This window comes from Podarcis tiliguerta, assembly GCF_965153285.1.
Source record: "Podarcis tiliguerta genome assembly, chromosome: Z".
Classification (NCBI taxonomy): domain Eukaryota; kingdom Metazoa; phylum Chordata; class Lepidosauria; order Squamata; family Lacertidae; genus Podarcis; species Podarcis tiliguerta.
Genome location: NC_139553.1, coordinates 24,355,362 through 24,371,551, shown reverse-complemented (window position 1 = coordinate 24,371,551; position 16,190 = coordinate 24,355,362). Strand labels below are relative to the sequence as shown.

At 42.9% G+C, this 16,190-nt stretch overlaps 1 protein-coding gene and 1 long non-coding RNA gene across 3 annotated transcripts in view; both read left to right on the top strand.

Annotated features, from left to right (window-relative positions):
- The window catches only part of LOC310669724, a 550,125-nt gene that overhangs the window by 469,705 nt on the left and 64,230 nt on the right, over positions 1-16,190 (top strand). The window lies entirely within an intron of this gene.
- On the top strand, positions 3,262-12,355 carry LOC310669664 (epididymal secretory protein 4-like). Of its 2 annotated transcripts, XM_083424120.1 has the most exons (6): positions 3,271-3,444; positions 5,686-5,813; positions 6,984-7,051; positions 8,067-8,159; positions 10,072-10,173; positions 11,407-12,355. In XM_083424120.1, the coding sequence occupies exons 1-6, from the start codon at positions 3,286-3,288 to the stop codon at positions 11,424-11,426; spliced, it is 570 nt and encodes a 189-aa protein (XP_083280246.1). In that variant the 5' UTR covers positions 3,271-3,285; the 3' UTR covers positions 11,427-12,355. The 2 variants fall into 2 exon arrangements, with proteins under 2 accessions (XP_083280247.1, XP_083280246.1); XM_083424121.1 differs by lacking the exon at positions 10,072-10,173 and having other exon boundaries at positions 3,262-3,444.

Here is a 16,190-nt window from a genome sequence, read left to right as displayed (position 1 = left end):
GCTGAAAAGTGTCCCCGGATTTATTGAAGAAAATCTGGTAGCCTTACCTTAGTCTCTTCTTTAAAAACCATGTTTCTCTGTGCATACACAGCTGCGCAACCTTCCCTTTTTGCTTATTGATTCCCCCCCCCCCCATTTTTTTATTTTATGGACACAAGCTGCCTTTGCGACCTCAGCCTGTCTGATGTATAGCATTTCTCTACGTTTGATGACTACCAGTTCTCCTCACTTTATTGTGCAAAGGTGGTTCTAGTTCCTGTCATCTTTAATCTCTCTCTCTCTCTCTCTCTCTCTCTCTCTCTCACACACACACACACACACACACATTAAACAAAGGTTTCTTCTCTTTCACCTCACTATACTTTCGGAAACATTACTGTTTTCCCCTGTTCGAAAGTATACCTTTGAGTATCTTTTAAATGGTATTCCTATTTAGTGCCGCATAACTGAACTTCTAAGTGACACTCTTCCCCACCTGACTTGCCTTAGCAATGGGATTGCTGCAACAAGGAGGGCAGGGTCAGCTGGGAATTATAGTTGCCGAGCGGACCTGCGTGAAGCCTGCCTCTCTCAGGTCCGTTCATCAGCCCTAAGGCTGCCATGGATTGGCTCATTTGAATTAGCAGGTTTGGCGGGAACCCCTGAGCCCCCATGGCAGCTGAGGGAGACATGCTGCGCTCAAAATGGTGTGTTGCGTCTGAGCAGCGAGGGAGGCCCCGTGTCAGGCCGCAACCACCGCTCACTGAGGAGATACAACAAGTGGCCCAGGTGGCCACTTTGGGGGGAGGAGGGTTTACATGAAAACCTTGTGAACATTTTCAAAATAAAATTCTCTCCCCGACTTTCACTGAGTTTCTATGTTTTGTTCTTTAGATAATTTATTTGTGTCACTCTGCTTTGGACTGTTATTATTACCAGTGCTATTTTTCTAGACATTGAGGTGCCTGAACTCACCATGAACACCTCCCTTGTTCTCTTATAATGGCAATGGCACCCACCGGAGAGGGGCCAGAACTGAGATGGGACCTCAGTTGGCTTAGCTTCCTCTAAGCCTTAGGGGTTAACTTTATTAGTCTTCCTCCTTATGAAGCCCTGGAGTTGCCTGGATCTGGAACAGATCAGGAGGAGGAAAGGAGGCCTTTTATCAGAAAGACCAGAAATGTTACTGTTTGTGTGTGGGGGGGGGTGGATGTTAAAGAAGATAGGGACTCATTAATACGAGTCAACTCTTAGCGGCCGTGGTCCCTTCAGCCCCCACCCTCCAGAAAATATTTAAGGAGTCCAGACCCCCCACCCCAAATTGATAGGCATTGCCATTCAAATGATACCATTTGCATGCATGTGATCGATTGTGCAGGATGGGACTTAGGTAAAGGTAAAGGGACCCCTGACCATTAGGTCCAGTCGTGGCCGACTCTGGGGTTGCGGCGCTCATCTCGCTTTATTCGCCGAGGGAGCCGGCGTACAGCTTCTGGGTCATGTGGCCAGCATGACTAAACCGCTTCTGGTGAACCAGAGCAGCGCACAGTCCTAGGCTCTGTGGTTTAACCCACAGCGCCATCCGCATCTCTAGGGGGAATATTTTATTCAAGTTGGCACCCCCAGACTCATTGCGGAAGAAACAGAACAGAAATGTGGGTGGCATAATAATATATTTAAAACTTTCTAATTGCAAACAAAGTCTTACAATTTCATGTATTATCTCTGCAGTTAAAAGGAACACGAAGGCAGCAGCCAAGATGATCGAGGGCTTGAACACAAAGTGGTTAGAGGGGGAGTTTCTTTCATCTAATACTAGAAATTTGGGCAATCCACTATCGTTGATGGGGAAATTACAGACCATGAAAAAGGTTCTTCATGTAGTACTTAATTGCTTTGTGGAATGCACAGGCACAAACTGTGATGGGGCCAAGAGTCCACAAATTCATTGAGGTAGGGAGAAGATGCCTGCCTTCCGTAGAGAGACAGGAAGCTCCTAAGAAAGTCCTGGAAGCATCAAGGGCTATAAGGAAAAAAGCAGAAAAAAGCTGGGCAGCAGAGGAATGTGATGGTCTTAGTTGGAACGAGTTTCTGAGAGGCAGGTGTAGAGTGTATGCGGAGATCGACACAAACACATGCTTAATACTGTGTCTTGGTGTAGTACAACAGAAGTATTATCTCACCCCACATGTCCTGTGTAGCTATAACCAAAAAAAACACGATACAAGGATAGTCATCTGGGTTTCTCCAGCTCAGTAGGTGGTGGAGACAGTCACTCTGCTGACCACAAAGGGGAGTTTGGACTCAGCCAAGGGGTGTAGCACTAGGCTTTGTGACCTCCAAGAGGGCCAAGGATGTATGGGAGGCTCTAGGCCCTCATTCCAGAATATTAATAGAGGCAAAATAAATTCTACTTGCATTTTTAACATTGTGAAAATTGTCTCTAGTAAGATACCTTAGAAACAACAACAACCTGAATACTCTACCTACCTAAATACCCACCTAAGCAGGGCCGACAGATGACATTTTGCCGCCTGAGGCAAAATGGAAAATGGCACCCACATCCTCCTCCTCCTCCACATGAAGTGACTGGAGGCGGCCTGGGGAAACCCCGGTGTGCTGAAGGCAGGGGAGAAAAAATGAGGCTGGAGAAGAGAAGGTGGTGTGAGCAGTGTGCTCCCTGGGGCAGAAGAGGAGGGAAGAGTCTCAGTGGGCAGGCAGTGATTGAGGTTCCTCAGACCCGCCAGCCCTCTCAACTGTCCCCAGCTTGCTGCCTGAGGTGACTGCCTCAGCAAGGCTCATGGGCCCGCCAGCCCTGCACTTAAGCTGACAACACTCATCCCCTACATCTAACCCTATTATAAATAAGCATGTAAATGGCAAAATAAAGATATAAAACAAATCATAATAGTTCCATGTTGCTGATGGCAAGCTAGGCACCACTTGCCTTTGTTCCAATGCTTTCTTCTGTTAAAAGAGGGTGTGCTGTGAATCCGTGGCCACCTCATCGTTAAAAGTAAGCCCACTCCACTTCAGAGTTCTGAGCATTTTTACCCCCACACACTGAAAGTTGGCAATATTCCCTCAATTCGTGGAGTGGGCTCCAGTCACAGACTGACTCTTCAGATTTCCAGTGGGACAAGCTGTGATGTGCATGGTGTGCTAGAGCTTTCTGAATATGGGTACTGATGAAACCATTTCTTCTGAAAATAGCCTGGTTATCTTGTTTCCCTGTGAATAATTAGCTTCAAAGAGGTGGCTAGGTGGATATGCTTAGATAAACTTTGAAGGTTATAAAGAGCCATCATGAAAGAAAGGAAGGAAGGAAGGAAGGAAGAAATCTGGTGCAAAGGCGAGCCCGTTACAAGGATGACACGTGTGCTGTTAAGTTTGGCGTTGACTTCCTTATACTTGCTTCAAGCTTCAGACAGCATCGACATTCAGCCAGACCTTGATGTTCAAAAGGTAACAGCTCTTGTGCCTTACAAATGCCAGTTTCCCAGGACTGTGGCAACCAGATAAGTGTTCAATTTCTCCTTTTACTGCAACAGTTCAAGGTGCCAAGTCAACAGCGAGGCAATAATTTGGCACTGCCATTTGGGGGCCTTGAATTTTGGGGCACAAGTCATAGCAATAAAATGTACTGAAGAAAGAGGTAAAAACTTAACTATACAAAATACATTTTGGAGGTTTACATCAATAATCAAATAATAGATCTTATTCTAATTGCCCCCGCTAAAAACCTTGCAGTTTTTGCTGTCATCTTGATCATCTAAAAGAAAGGACACAGTTGCAATGGTTAAGCGACCAGGCATAGACAATAATACAGCAATAATAACCTCACTCCTCAAATCATTATAAATAGAGTGCAAGTACATGAGCCACTGACTCCATACTGCCATCTCCACCTGGATATAACCATTTTCCCAGTGGAATTTTTTGAAATTGACCCTCAAGTACAGTCGTAGACAGCATATTCAATCTTGCGAAAGTGAAACCGTGTCTGTATTTTGGAATTGTTAAATTTTGCAAAATAGGGTGCCAAAATGTCAAGGTGGAAAATAATCATACCATGGATAAAATGTCCTATCTTGCGATACGAAGTGTAGTAGACCAGTGGGGTTTAAATTTAGGCAAAGCCAATAAATAAATGTCCTACACCAAATCTGTAATTCAATAGAGGGGAGATTAGCGTCTAAGTGCAATGAAGCATTTGGAACAAAGGATGGAACAGAAAAAAGTTGCATTAGGATCTTAGATTGAACAGCTTCTGTAGATCCAAGTTGAGGGCCTGTCCAAATCTGAGCCCCATATAATAACTGTTTGGGGTTTAGCTTTAAACACTTCAAGGGATGATGCTCTGTGTTTGCCACCTTTTGTAAGGAAAAAGCATGTCAGAATTTTGGCACTTTTCCTTTGCACATTTCTGATCGGATCAGGTAAATATTCCAACAATTCTTTAGCACAAGGGAGCATTAAATAGCACCATCTGGAGATCTTTGACATATGGGATATGGGACATTCTGGGATATGGTCTTTTATTTACTTGGTCACTGTAAATCACAAACTCCCAGGTTTGGATTTTGAGTATAGATTTGAACTTGTATGAATTTTACTTCCAGCTCTTACTGTCTTTATGTCAGGGGTCTTTCAGCCTGCGGGCCAGATCTGTCTCCCCAAGAGAGTTTTTTGTTGTGCCAAAGATCTCTTAATTGTGAAATTGTTACAGATTTAAATAAATAAATAAATTTCTGCATTGCTGCTGCTAAGCACTGCCCTTTATTTTTCCTTTCAAAGTTTGTGATTATTTCATAATGTTCATAATGAAGCCCCATCCCACCAAACACTGTCTACAGTCCCCACAATACAAAGCAAAAACTACTTCCTTACTGAAGAGTAATTCTGTAGCACTTGCTACATTCATGTGCCTCTTGTGGCTGATTTGTGATCTCAGACTAAAGTAGCATTTCATTTCTCTTCTCTTCTCTCTGCTACGCAACCACACCATGATGTCAGAAGGAGATGCTTCTACATGGCATCTTCCCACACATCATTGCACAGTAATCTTTATTGCTTTTCAAATAACACACAACTGAAATAAAGCAAAACCTATCTATAATGTGAAGGGTAAAAGTGCTGTGATGCAGAAGAGTAGTAACACAGTTTTACACTTTTCACATATTTTTTCTGGGAAGAGAAAAAGACCACATTTCCCGTAAAAGTAAACTGTGTGATAGAAAGAGGGAGGGACACTGAAATTGTGGTGCTGTGTGTGTATGTGTGCTGGACACACACACGAGAGAGATAGAGAGAGAGAGAGAGAGAGAGAGAGAGAGAGAGAGAGAGAGATTAGTGGATTAGTGACACACAGCACATAACATGGCCCTTACCTACCTCTGGTTGGAGAGCTGTAAAAATTCTCTTTATTGCCATGGCTGAAAAATAGATAAATCCTAAAGCAGGCCACCACATCAGTGACGCCATTTTCCCTTTGTACAGAGGATCCAAGAAGGTCATAAGCTATGTGAGAGAGTTCTGTTTGTATCCTCTGATTCTTCCAAGCTAAGGTATCTTACACTAGTCGAGGTGCCTTAAGGGGGAAAAACAGAGTGGGCATTGCTGCCTGGAATGATGCGAGAGGAAAGATGATCATTTCCCTGCATGCATTTCTGGAAAAAAACACACTATACCAACTTCTTTTTTTAGTTGGCGGGAAGATGGACTCTCGTTGCAATGGCGATAGATAGAGGTGAACTAACGCATTACACCAGACATCTTATTACAGTGGAACCTGAAAACAATGGAGAATTGGTTTATGTAGCAGAGGCTTATCAGTAAGTTCTCTTGGATTACTTTGATCACTACCTTTCTTTGTGCTTCAAGATTCATGAATACACTTTTCGAAGTGGGGTAATCACTAAAATTCTAGAGTCTTGACAGCTGCAATTCTGCAAGTTTGTAGGGACAGAATATTATGCATGTTGAAAGAAGATATGCTCATCCACCTTCCTCCCTGAATCCTTCTCTTTACATTTTGATGGCAAAATGTTTTCTGTGTGGGGTTCCCCATTAGCCACCACAGTCTCCAGAACTCTATTCCCCAGGCAGCTACTTGTGTTGCCCATCATGTTGGGCAAGGAATCAATACCTGGAGAGTTGCAGAACCCCCCCCCCCCCATAACCATCCAGGTCAGAGGATGTGATGTTGCTGGAGTTGTCAGGCTCAGAAATATACGCTTTCTAGGCTGTCCTTCTCACCTCCTTCCTGTAAGAGCAAGCAGATGCAGAATACCTTTTCAAGAGCTTTTCAAGAGCTATCAGACCAGCCTGACATAATAAGGCCTCAGAAGGCATTAGCATGCCTGATTCTGAGAGAACTCTGGGCAAACATGCCAAAGAAAAATTCTCCAAGGTCCTGCCCAGCAATTTCTCACATTGGATTGGACTTTTTGACTCATCACTTGAAATGTAAGTGCTTTAGACTCTCACGCTTTACCAGATAACCAACCCCCAAGAACTTAGCCCAAAAGTAGCAAGAACACTCAGGAGCATTTCATTTGCTGTGGAACCATCTCAGAGCTTCATAGTCAAGAAACACCTGGTGCCCTCTAGATCAGTGGTTTTCAACCTTTGGTCCCCAGATGTTTTTGGCCTACAACTCCCATGATCCCTAGCTCACAGGACCAGCGAGTTGTAGGCCAAAAACATCTGGGGACCCAAGGTTGAGAAAGGCTGCTCTAGATGTTTAGGATTACAGTCCCTATCAACCCCAACCAGTCCAGTCATGTTCCTATTAGTTTCTGTATCATGCAGCCATACCGGCTGGGGCTGGTGAAGTTTAGTCTAGAACATTGGGAGGGCACCGGATTGGCAAGGATTTCCCTACATAGACTCACAAGACTTCCCTAGGTCAGAATTTCAGTTGGTTCAGGTATGGATGGGGTGGGAGGATGTTTCCTGTTGTAGACACTTTTCTGATCTTATATATTTTTCCCCCCTGCCAGAGATAATGAATGCAAAGAGGTGGTGAATCGATTGATTCCGGGTGAGAAGCCTGGAATATATACAAAAGGTAACTTCAAGTGGCTCATTCCTCCCTTAGGCTGGAGGGAATTTATAATATTTTACCCACCTCCATGGGAAACCAATCTGTTCTCAAACCACCTCTGCTCTCTCTACCTCTCTCCTCACCAGTTAGGGCTTCCTAATGGGGGCTTAATATTGCAACTCGGTCCTTGAGGATAATCACAGATAGGTTGTTGGCAAGAGACTTTTTAAACTTTGGATTCCTCTGAGAAGTGATAAAACGTTTAAAAACTAAAACCAAACCAAACATGGCATGATGAAGTCTTTGCCCATATACGGGGGGGTGGGGGTGGTAACGGTGGTGGTAGAATCAGTTCTTCATCGGACCGTCCTACTCCAAAGGATATAAGGTAGGAGAGGCCTCCAGCGCAGCTAGACATCTTGAATGCCCTTCTTGAGGCCCATGCTTTAAATGGCTGCCTCTGGACATTCAAATGGGTAAGGTTATTTATTGTATTACACTATTTAAAATGAACATAGTTCAATACAGTTTTGAAAAATCAAATGAGGCTATGCCATTTTGTTCTTCTGAGCCATGAACCATGGGCAACATACAAATGTCCTTACTTGTTTTTCACTTGGGCATAGGACTTATTTGGTGTAAACATGCATATACTTGAGTGCAGTGTGTTCAGTGAGTCTAACTACATATTAGAAAAATGTTGTAAACTGTTTTGCTATTTGCTTTATAAAATTGTAATATACAATTTTTATCAATAAATAAACAAATAAATAAATAGGTGTTCATATGGTTAAAATGAGCATATAAAATAACTTGTTGGGAATTGAACTGAGTAAGTTCTTTTTATATTTCAGTTTTCGAGCTTTAAGACTCCCTCATAAGCTTTAATTGTGCCAAAGGGTTTGCATTAATTGGGGATTAGATTTACCTCATAAGGTTTCTATTTAGTCAAAAGGCCACATACCTATCAGATCTGTACAGGGAAAAGCGATATATGCACCCTTAAAGAATATTTTTTGTGGTTCTTTTTCACATCTAGGGCAGAACACCTTATATTTCGTGAAAGCAGATTACAGCCGTTATCACATATTTTTCGTTGAGACAGCAATAATGAAGGCCCTTCATCTTTATAGTATGTACCATTGTGGAACGGGGGGGGGGGGAGTGCACTGGTGTGTGTGTTTGCAAGGAGTGTGTGCTATTGGATGTGTCAGGTATACCTGCCAACTAAAAATATAAAAATACAGTGGTTATTTTTCTTTAGACCCACCAGAAATGTTCCACTCACTGAAGTACAATCTAAACTGGAAATGATGTTGTTGGGGAGAGGAAAATATGTCTCTTTCTTCATTTCCACACAAATCATCTTCTCCCAAGTTCTTCTTATAAAGAAAAATGGCAGCATTTGGTTTTGTAACATTCATTTGAATGAACTGTATGAGCTAAAACCTAAGAAAATGGAACTTGCTTGAAGTCGTGGCGCTAATCCAGTGCTTCAGCTAGTACTGCTCATTAGTTCTATGATTCTATGACCTCTGGAGAAAAATGACATGGAGAACATAGCCAAAGTTTTTGAGCAGATCCAGGACTTAAGATGGACTGAGCATCATCTTGAATCAATGTGAATTGTAGAGGCTTGGACACTGCTGCATTATAAAAGAACTTTAGGTCACTTTTCTCAAATTCTGAATATTCAGCAGCATAATACATTATATGAATTGGCTTCATGCACAAGCAGAAGTCATTCATAAACTATATGCCACTGAAGATTTTATGAATCAAAATGCATCTGACCTGTTTTCAGAAATATGTCTGCTGCACATTATCTGCATCACCTGGATTTCAAGGTTGTGAGCAACCCTTTGTATTTTAGTCCTGTGGTACAGTGAGCATTTGAAAGATATATTCAGCCAGCACAGCTAGATATTTTAGAACAGATTTATGCGCTATTATACATTGTGTCTGCATTGTTATGGTAGGTTAAATGGTACTTTCTATTGGCCTGTTCCCCTTTTAAGGCTGTCCATGTTCCCCTTTTAAAGCTGTCCATCCTTTTGGTGGACGCGGGTGATGCTGTGGGTTAAACCACAGAGCCTAGGGCTTGCTGATCAGAAGGTTGGTGGTTCGAATCCCCGTGACAGGATGAGCTCCCATTATTCCGTCCCAGATCCTGCCAACCTAGCAGTTTGAAAGCACGAAGTGCAAGTAGATAAATAGGTACAGCTGCAGCGGGAAGGTAAACAGCATTTCCGTGTGCTGCTCTGGTTCACCAGAAGTGGCTTAGTCATGCTGGCCACATGACCCGGAAGCTGTATGCCGGTGCCCTTGGCCAATAAAGCGAGATGAGCGCCGCAACCCCAGAGTCATCCGCAACTGGACCTAATGGTCAGGGGTCCCTTTACTATCCTTTTGGTGGCGATTCCCATGCTTTAATTAATTAATTAATTAATTAATTATACCCTCACATTTTTCCCTGACAGAGACTCAAGGTGGCTTACAAATTAAAAATAAGAAAAAACATAGAAAAAGCCATCATTAAAAACAATTAAGCATGGATAGAATTAAAACATGAAAGACTACTTATAAAAACAGGTCCCTGAAACTGGGGTTATGGTAGATACCATTACGTTTTGTCAGACATGTTTTCTGCATAAAGGCATACTCTTTTACCCTAGGAATGTTTCCAGTATCCATTCATTTATGGTAGGTCATAAGAATACTACTCACAACAATGAATGATTGGTTTCAGGGTTATGCAGGTTTTGTGTACTCAAACCAAGGTTATAACAGATTAACATTGCAGGATAAATAACCTAAATGGCTTTCTGTGAGCTTTGTTCAGAAAGTTGCATGTTATGAAGCTCACTAGATTCTCACTAAGTTTGTTAAATATTTATTAATTCTTCACTCAATCATGATAGCAGCAAATAAGGCTTTATCTTATACCTCTTTAACTATGTGCTCCCAACCCAAAATATGTCTGTTCCTTCCCCCTCTCTTTCCTCATCCTAATTCTTAATGTGACATCTTTTTGGGGTCTGAAGCTAGGGAACCAGAACCATCAGCTGACATAATAGACATATACAAGGCTGTCGCCAAATCCCTGGATTTGCCAGCGGACAAGATTATCTATCTACAGAAATCTGGTAAGAGTAGTTGTCATCTTATGACCTATTATTTCTCAATTTGGGGTAAATAATGGTGAAGTTTCTCTTTCTTTCTTTCTTTCTTTCTTTCTTTCTTTCTTTCTTTCTTTCTTTCTTTCTTTCTCTCTCTCTCTCTCTCTCTCTCTTCCTTTCTTTCTTTCTTTCTCCCTTCCTTCCTTCCTTCCTTCCTTCCTTCCTTCCTTCCTTCCTCCCTTCTCTTTCTAAAAATGGAACACAAGTTAGATTAAGCTAAGGAACATTGCATTAAACAACATATGTAAAAACAGCCAAACAGCCAAATAAAAGAAAGGCAGATAAAAATATATACCGTATTTTAAAAATCTTCAATTGCATCAGCCATCACCTGATCAAGAGTGGGATGTCTAATGGAACAGGTGAATCCAAATAGCCCTGATAGAAGCAACTGGTGACGGATCCAGGGAGATCTGTCCAGCAGGGCATTCCACAGTCAGGCTACTTGAATATAAAAGACGCGCCTCCTTTACCTCAATCAGGCATCTGACTGAGGTAGATCAGAAAGCAGAGGTGAGGCCATTGATCTGATCAAGCACAAACCGCTTCAGACGGAAAGTGCATCTCTCAATATATCCTGGTCCCAGGCTGCAGCGTTTGTTGCATTAGTTTCTCTCAGCAGTGTAAGCTGTGTGGGCTCTAGGGTGTTTTCTGGGGAAGAGAGGCTTGGACAACACGATCTCTATGTGCTCCCCTTCTTAAATGGGCCTACCTCTTCTGCACCATTGGTCCTGCTGCTCATTTGCTTGCCTCTCGCTCTGGATCCAATCAGCACTACCTCCCAGAATGAGCGTGGCGGAGGTGTGCAATGGAGGTTGTCTTTCTTCTCCTTGCTCCTTTTGCTACTCACCCACTTGCAGAGTGCAGGTGAAAAGCCAGCAGCAGAACCGGCAAGGTCTTACAATGGGCCTCCTACTCCTGTGTGGGCTTCAGCAGTGGTGCCAACCCTGCCTGTGAATTAAAGGGGAAAGGGTTGCTGGTTCTCTTAAGCCAACTTTCCTTGTACAGAAAGAGCACCTAAAATGATCAAATGGCTACAGCACCTTCCCTACAAGGAAAGAGTATGAAGGAATTAGCATGTATATTAGCGCTGAGGTGTCCATACAGCTAGAGTGTCCCTATTAGCTAGTTACCAGGTTTCTGCTCCCTGGTCCCAATTCCACATCTTCCTATGAGACATTATCTTTTTTTCTTCCACAGCTCCATGCCCGGATGCATGAGTTAAATCCTGGAACCTGGGGTTGTGTGTGACTGCAAATATGGCTCAAATTCGTAAAACCATCCCATTTGGATAGAAAATCAACTGGATCACATCCCTAGAGATGTAACAAAATGGTGTATCAATGCCACTGTCAGTCATTTAATTGTATTGAAAACCCATCAAAACCAATTAAAACCATCAAAAACAAAAATGTGCTCAATTTTATTTTAATCTATTTATTTTTAATTGGCAAATTTATATGCCGTCTTTCGTGACACTGCAAGACAGTTAACACAATCACAATTGCAAAAATGCACGATATGTAAAATGCAAAAAAGGAGAGAAAAAGCAAGTTGGCATTATAGCTTGAATAATATATATATATATTTAAAAAATAATAATCTTAAAGGAATTCTCAGTTCTTTGTGGTTTCTCTGCAGTCAGTCACACCAAAGTGGGTGTGGCCAGAGGCAAAAGTGGCCAGAGCATCTTTGTATTGAAGGGCCATAGCTCTTGCCTTCCATGCAGAAGGACCTGGGTGTCACCCCAGCTTCTTCTGGGGAGGAAAAAACTCAAACACGTGGCAGAGTTCCCAAAAATAGACCAGAGGCAATTGTACTTCATCCAGCAGAGCTTTTACTTGCTACTGAAGGCAAATGAACATAATGGTCACTCATCCAGTACATTCAGGATTGGCACAGTCCATAAAAAATCCAGTTGCAGTACTTACAATAAAACTTACAAAAACTTATAACAAGACTAAAACTTAACAACACTACAGGATACAGAAAACAGAACACTGGAAGAAAACAAAAGAGAGGGAGAGAGAGAGAAGTGAGTGAGACTCAGGCTCCTCCTGGTCTTACTATTATAATCAGCACAATCTTGACAAAGATAACAGAACCAGTTTAAGCCAACTGTAGCTCAGCTCCCCAGCAGAAATAACCCCCCAAAAAAACCCTTATTCCTGTTTCCTTCACATAGAAAGAAAACTTTCTTTCACAAAGAGAAGAAACCTTCTAGAACCCACTTGAAACTAATCAGAATAGGAAAGACCTCTACACATCAGATCAATACTTTCTGTACTAAGAAATGCAAAGTGACAGTGCAGTCACTGGGCATCTCCTGGTAGGGCTGGGAATGCCCCCTGCCTTAAATTCTAGAGATCCACTGTGAATCCATGAAGAAAGTTCCAAGCTTCATGGACCTAGTGGTCTGATTCAGCATAAGTCGCTTCCTAGGCTACATTCCAGCCATGCAAAAGTCAGAAAACATTATCTCTACCCAAGATACCTAAAATGATCAAAAGGCTAGAGCACCTTCCCTAAAAGTTGATCTCCTATTGAGACAGACAGACTGCCATTGCAGGGATGTGCCACTTCCCCTCATCTTGTTATCACCTTTACCATTGTGTTTTGAGTCTGGATCTTCAGACCACCAAAAACACTGAATTAAGCTGCATTCCAGCCAAGCAGAAGTTTAAGGTTCACACACACTACTTCTTCATCCAGGCAATTCATATGCAATATCACCATTTGATAATACATTCCAGCCATGCAAAAGCACTTGAAAAGAGTGGGAATTAGGACCATTAACAAGTCTGGTTGGGGACGGGGCACTGCCTGGGGAGAGCTCCAATGGAGCCCTGCACCTGAAGTTCCACATCAATGGCACCATCTCCATTTCTGCAAGCTGTTTTTTCTAATATAATGCCATTCTCATATACTTTCGATGCACACCATCCGCTTATATATGCATTTCCATACACATTGTTGGATGGAGAACTGCTGTTCCACCATCTATTGTTCTCTAATGGTGATCGTGGGGGAGAGTCCCACACCTTGGTGCATGTTACCTAGCAACCAGCACCACATAGTACAAGACATTTTGGTCAATACTGGGTGGAGCATCTATTTTCACTGGCAGCTGGGCAGTCAGTAGCTCCTGTCTTTTAGTGGCAAAGGAGCCTAATGAAGTCTCTGGGGAACAATGCTGTAAAATGTCCACTCACTGGGCCTTACATGTTACTGTTGCTATACTGGCTGTTTTATATATTGATTCTGGCAGCTCTGGTGTCTGAAGAAGAATCAGGAAGCATATTGCTGAGCAATCTCAAAGAGTGAAACACCAGGAACAAAAAGCAGCATGTGAAACAATTCTTATTTTGTGCATTTTGCTGTATAACAGAGCTTCTGTTAATGGGGGAAGCCCTCATCTACTCAATAACTAAGCTGAAGAAGGAGCCTCTGTGATCATTAATGAGATAAAAATAAAAACAGAGAGCTAAGTGTTGTGATTTTTTGATATATTTTTTTTAAGAGACAAGAAAAAAAAAGAAAAGAGAGAGAACTAATTTGGTTGCTCTGAAAGGTTGATTGTTCTACTGATGCTCCAGCTCCCAGATTCCTATACAGTCAATGCTGGGGAAAGAACATCATGGCTGCCTGTTTTTCATTCCTTACCTCTAAATATTCCATTATATCTATTATATTCCTTAGGTTAGCTTTCATCTGTCTTCCTGGAAGAAATCCTTATTGATCTTGATTAATTATTTCTAGCAAGGTGCCTTTCATTCTGTTAGCTAGTATATTTGCAAATAATTTATAATCCTTAATTTTTAATAATGAAATTGGTCTGTAATTTTAACCTCCTCCAAGTCTGTTCCTTGCATTGAAATTAAAGGCCTCTTTCCAAGTTTTAGGTATTTGTCCTGCATTTATAATTTGATTAATAACATTTTGTAGTGGTTGAATTAGATAATTTTGCAATTCTTTAAATAATATTTCGTTGTTAATCCTTCTGGTACTGGTGCTTTACCTATTTTTGCTTGTTTAATGGCATCTGAGATCTCTGTAATATTAATAGGTGCATTTAATATTGTTAATTTTTCATTTGGAATTTTTGGCACATTGTCTTAAATATCTTTCAATTTCTGCTTTCTTTTCTAGTCCTGCTCGGTTTAAATCTGTAAAATATTTTATAAATTGTTTCCTAATTTCTTTCGTATTACCTGTTACTTTCTCTTCCATTTTAATCTTATTAATCAGATTATTTGTTTTCCTTTTATTTATTTGCAAATAAACAAATCAATCAAAATACTTCCAGCCTGCCCACCAGAAATGACGCATAGGTCAGTCCAGGTGGAGGGTTCCAAAAACTTACATCACATAGGGTGACCCCCGCAGGGATCGCTGTCTGGGGGAGCACCATTGGCCCTGGCCCTGCCTGGGCACACGGACATGACCACTCCACCCTGGATCCCTTTAACAGGATACCCCAGCATTTGGAGGGGCAGGCGGAGGCTACAACCACCCCTCCATCCAAGATAAAGGATTGCCCCGATGCCCAACCACCAATTGAGGAAAATGCTTACCACTTACATCTGCATCCAAGCCTGATACCTGCTACAATGTCCGTTAACCTAATATCGCTTCCTGTGGAGAAAAGGTGCATGGCATCAGGCCTAAACAAGAGGCTCTTCCAAGAATTTAATATTGGGGTGCTGAATCACCCAGTCAGCCCACTGCAATATGCGGCACCTAATTGCACAGTTAGGGACGCAGGTAGTGCTGTGGGTTAAACCACAGAGCCTAGGACTTGCCAATCAGAAGGTCGGTGGTTTGAATCCCCACAACGGGGTGAGCTCCCGTTGATCGGTCCCTGCTCCTGCCAACCTAGCAGTTCGAAAGCACGTCAAAGTGCAAGTAGATAAATAGGAACTGCTCCAGCGGGAAGGTAAATGGCGTTTCGGTGTGCAGCTCTGGTTCGCCAGAAGCGGCTTAGTCATGCTGGCCACATGACCTGGAAGCTGTACACCGGCTCCCTCGGCCAGCGAGATGAGCACTGCAACCCCAGAGTCGGTCACGACTGGACCTAATGGTCAGGGGTCCCTTTACCTTTAATTGCACAGTTGATTCCCACTGGGTCAGGGTTCCACCACTGATGTCACTCAAGCATATCGGACCAGCCAAGGCATATGGTGGAGTACAAGTTTTGCAGCATTTGCAAGTCTTTGATTATAGCCGACGTTAAGTCAATTCCCTTGCGTTGGCCCAAATAGTTTTCCCCCAAATGGATGATCAAGCTGTACGGCAGCCCTTGTGACTCGATTCTCGCCATGATCAAGGGCATAAACTCTTGCCATTTCATGCCCTGGTGGGCCAGCCAATGAATCCCATTGGGAGGCTGAGTGCAGCTCCCAAGCCAGTGGTGATGGACTGCATCTGTGCCCAATGTTCAATACTGTGCCCGCATATCCAAATGTTCTTGCTAGACGACCCTGGAATGAAATTGGGATAGAGCAGGGTGTAAGTTATTGTTTCTGACCATGTAGATACCTCTTGTAGGCCTGCAACTGCCATCTGCCCATGGTCTTTATGTCCTCAGCAGAGACACCCAAGCCACTCCTGGCAATAGTGGCTGCCCCAATTCTGAATGATTGGGTGGCAAACTGTTGCACTTGCAGGCCACACTCGGCAACTGCCTTATGCAAGACCCTAGACTAGAGAACTGATGCCTGACCGGGGGGGGGGGGGATCCATCTTCATGAATGAAAAGGGGGCCTTGAACATCGGTCATAGATGCAGAAATCACCTATTGTTCTTAACAGGGCATGGGCCAGCACTCCCAAATGTGGGGAGGCAGATGGTAGCACCCTTGGCTAGCTGGTCTGTTTTGGATGCCTGGATGTTAATGGACAAGGAGGATGGGGTAAGAGCAGAGGTCAGCAAAATATGGCTCGGGGGCCGGATGCAGCCCCCCAGGCTCATAAATCGGCCTGCGG

Excerpts from the sequence above, each read along its gene's own strand:
- LOC310669664 (XM_083424120.1), top strand. The coding sequence starts at position 3,286 with ATGAAAGAAAGGAAGGAAGGAAGGAAGGAAGAAATCTGGTGCAAAGGC. Across the intron at positions 7,052-8,066 it reads GCCTGGAATATATACAAAAG|GGCAGAACACCTTATATTTC; the intron begins GTAACTTCAAGT and ends TTTCACATCTAG. Across the intron at positions 10,174-11,406 it reads TATCTATCTACAGAAATCTG|CTCCATGCCCGGATGCATGA; the intron begins GTAAGAGTAGTT and ends TTTCTTCCACAG.